Here is a 3976-nt window from a genome sequence, read left to right on the forward strand (position 1 = left end):
CAGAACCTGTAAATATTATGGCAGCTGATGTGGCTGATGTTTTAGTTCATCTTTTGAGGGAAGAAATTGAAAAGCTTGTTCTTGTCTTTCTATCTAGTGCCAGTGTTAATGCAGTAGACAACTTCCGCTGGACACCCCTGCACCACGCCTGCCATGGGGGCCAGGTGGATGTGGTGACCACCCTGGTGAGTGCAGGGGCCGACATCGATGCACAGACCATGAATGGGGCCACGCCTCTGATGAGGGCCATCGAGTGCTCAAACGAACCCATCGTCAGTTTCCTGATTGAGCAGGGTGTCAACATGAGGAAGGAAAACAAGAAAGGTGAGTTGCTTCCTGGGGCAGCTTCCTCAAGTGCTGTTCAAAACTTGTCTGATACATGTAGTAGATGACTTGACCGAAACCTGAGTTTGCTTCAACCAAAATTCACAGCAAATGGCACTGCAGCAGGGTAAGGTAATATGTTGTTGAGGTTTGTCTATCGTAGTCGATGAAGACCTTAACTTTTTCAGTCATGTGTGCATGAACATCATCATCATGATAATTTAGGGGTAAGGTAGCATACATAGTGTACATCTGATTCACAGTCTTTGTTTACAGGTAGTACAGTTATGTACTTACAGGGCTCGTTGTTATCCTGTTTCAGAACACAATGCGTTGGACACTGCCAAGGAATGGGCGGATCCCAGAGTGCTGTCGATCGTGCAGGCCAAGTTTGACTCTCTGCCTGCACCCAAGAAGAAGAAGGGAGGGAGGGCGGCCAAGAAGAGCCCTGCCACGCGCCCGCAGACGGTCCCTCCCATCCCCTTCGGGAAGGGTGACGGGCCTGACGGAGGGAAGAAGGTAAAAAAGACTGTGAGGTTTCTCCTGCCACCCATCACCACACATACTGTGTATCACATTCACCAGCACAAACCTGTGGAAAAGAAAGCCAAGAAGAGGCTCCGCAAGTTTCCTTCCAAATTCCCACCAGGCCCCCATCTCACCACCCTGGTGTCTGTGTACAGCCCTTATAGAGACCCATCTCTCTTGGCTTTGAGAAGGACAGTTTTGCACCAGCTCCAAATGTCATTTTACCAGTAATCATATCAATATACAGATGAGTCAAAAGGTTCCTTCAGATGCTTTCAGGAGCTTAAGTTTGCCTGATGATGTGAACAAACAAAAAACTAACAATCAATGATGGGCCACTTTGACACAGCCTTTCCCTAAAGGCCAACTTGTCAAAAGTTGCACAATCTTTTATCATGTGTGGTGTAATAAATGAATACTGCTTAAATTTACCAGTGTAATGGTTTGACATTAAAAAAGGTTTGAAATCATTTAAAAAAAAAAAACAACTTTCGATTCCTAGTATAGTGCCCATGTAACCAAACTGACTCAACTAACAAGACCATAATGTATTATTAAATTAATCCACGAGGATGTGGTGACACTAACCCTGGGTGATTCCTAACCACAATAAAGTCATTGAAAAACTAACAGAATAAATTTTCACTGTGCTGGACGATAAACATTATAAGGACTGAAGATGGTGCCTTCTTTGCTGTGCTAAAAACAATGTTGAGTACAACACAGTATTTTAAATTTATAGTTGCACATAGAGTGAAAATGATGAAAGGAAGTGAACTGTCAGCATGATCATGGCTGCATGTTTGAACAAATCACCTGCTGCATTTCCTATTGGCTTTTCTTCATTTCATTTTATCTGATGCACAAATTTCAGAAATTCATAAAGCTACACTTTAAAGGTGTGAACATCTGCCAAATTAATTATTGCTTCTGCACAAAGATGCCACTGCAATTAAAAGGTTCATCAAAGAGGCAAGTCAGGCACTATCTCACCCACCTTCATTCCATCAGTTTGTAAATAATACTCATCAGCTACATCTTTGTCCCATCATGCCCCAGGAGGAAGCGAGAATCCATAAAGTCACATTTGAATAAGGTAATAAGGTAACAGACAACTGTGATATATCAGACTAACCATGTGTGGTAGATAAAGGTTGCTTTTACTCACCAAAGTTTTGACATCCAAGTGTGTTATCAAGAGCACCATGCGTTGATGTGTTGTCATGAGTTCTAGACCCTCTAACAAACAAAACAACATTATAAGTTTAGCAATTACATTAGGTTTAACATAGATTTTGAGTCACAAGAGTAGAGAAGGAAAAAGCTTTCTGAGAGATGACAAGATTAGGCTAGAGATTTTCAATATGGGAATGTTGAATTATGGTATGTGACTGACTGACACTGGACAGAGACTCGTTTTGGAGAAAATGCATGACGTGACAAGCTACAGATGAAAAACTGGACCAGCATGTCACACGACCAACATCACTGACCCCATGACATCTGACTGACAGACACATGACTGATTACCAACAACTATCAGGGAAGTACCAAACTGGTTGTAGAAAATAGTCTTGTTGGTAGTTGAAGAGCATCTTTAAACAATGGCAACCTGTCAAAGCAAATATTGCACTTACCAGGAAGCTTTAGATGTTGTGTATTTAGTAAAAAATCATCTTGTGCCAGTAATGGTACAATTCTACATATAGCACATAGTGACTTAGTAGCATGAGTGTAGTGAAGTGTACTGTGCTGTTTTTGATCATAACCTGTTGGCTTTGCCATTTGTATGTATTGTGTGTTCGCTAACCTTTGCTGTGCTTTGATTTTGCATATTTCACTTTATGTTTTGGTTGAATATTGTGCTTTATGTAAGGTTTTCTATAGCCTAGGTTAACAGAGAGTAGATTCAGTTGTGAAACAATTTGGCTATTCCATGTTTCAATGCTCTTCTAGTTCTACTGCCAAAGGTGAGAAAGTACTAAACATAAAACATGGTTTATATGTAGTAAGCACAATTCTATTGGTTAGGCCACACCAATTTAATTTCTTGGTTAACGGATTCGCCGCTTCATTTTTTTCTGATTTGCAAATAAAAATAAAAATTCAGAATCAACTGCAAAATGCTCATATTTTGCCCTGAACAGTTGAAAAGAGTCCTTTGCTTACTACTTTTTACAGTCATTCCATCTTTCAATGCAATGGTATCATTAAAAGTTCATAATTCATTGTTTAAATTTTGAACCAGCCTGGTGTGTTGACTTCATGGCTCCTATCATACCATTTTGGGCCATAATTGGATGCCTAGGCCTGTTTTATTTTTTTTTTTTCGCCCGCCCGCTCCATTATTTTTCTAGAAAAATCCGTTAACCAAGAAATTAAATTGGTGTGGCCTTATGGTAAGACAATCTAGAACTCACAGCCTGTAAGTAGCAGCCGACAGAAGAAGAATCTAGAACCTTAAGAAAGGTTTACTCACTGCATTATTGTTTCTCCAGTCCCCAGACCCAGGTAAGGTGAAGGACCTGGTGCCTGAGTTCATGCCCCCGCTGCAGACACCGCCCCGGTCAGCCGACAGGAGAAGCTCGGTCATCCGCGTCCAGTCCAGCATGGCGGGGCGCGTGGAGGAGCGGGAGGACGTCACGTACGAGCCCAAGAAGGTTTGGACGCACCAGCCCACCAAGGACGAGCTGCTGCAGAGGAAGGAGACGGAGAGGACCAGGTGGGGGTACGAGCTGGACTTCCCCAACTACAAACCTCCCTTCCAGAAGAACATCGCCTCCAGGGTCGAGCTGTTCGGTGGGCCAGAAGACTGAGAAACTACCAGCGTCCAAAGTAGTTTCATCAGCATATTAAATTAATATTGTTTTCCTTAGGTGGACAACTGTATTTTTCTCTCTACCAACATTTCGGCAGCCTATCTGCCATCTTCATAAGAGGAAATTGAACTTTCTCCTAGTTGTAAATATGTAATGGTGCTACAACATTATGACAATAAGAGAAAGTTCAATTTGTCTTGATGAAGGCCGTAGATAAGCCAGCGAAACATCGGTACAGAGAAAATCAAGGTTGTGCACCTTTGGCTTGGAAAACTGTTTAAACCACTATAGCCTCTCCATGGTGC

At 42.1% G+C, this 3976-nt stretch overlaps 1 protein-coding gene across 1 annotated transcript in view; it reads left to right on the forward strand.

Moving 5' to 3' along the window:
* Positions 1-3718, forward strand: part of LOC109472140 (ankyrin repeat and EF-hand domain-containing protein 1-like) — a 16218-nt gene extending 12500 nt beyond the window's left edge. The window contains exons 7-9 of the mRNA XM_019771715.1: positions 98-324; positions 647-843; positions 3351-3718. Of these exons, the coding sequence (XP_019627274.1) occupies positions 98-324; positions 647-843; positions 3351-3668 (742 nt within the window). The 3' untranslated portion in view covers positions 3669-3718. The remainder of the gene's footprint in view (positions 1-97; positions 325-646; positions 844-3350) is intronic.
* Positions 3719-3976: the final 258 nt, after the last annotated feature.

The sequence above is a fragment of the Branchiostoma belcheri genome, unplaced genomic scaffold (genome assembly GCF_001625305.1).
Source record: "Branchiostoma belcheri isolate BF01 breed outbred unplaced genomic scaffold, Haploidv18h27 scaffold27, whole genome shotgun sequence".
NCBI classification, from domain to species: Eukaryota; Metazoa; Chordata; class Leptocardii; order Amphioxiformes; family Branchiostomatidae; genus Branchiostoma; species Branchiostoma belcheri.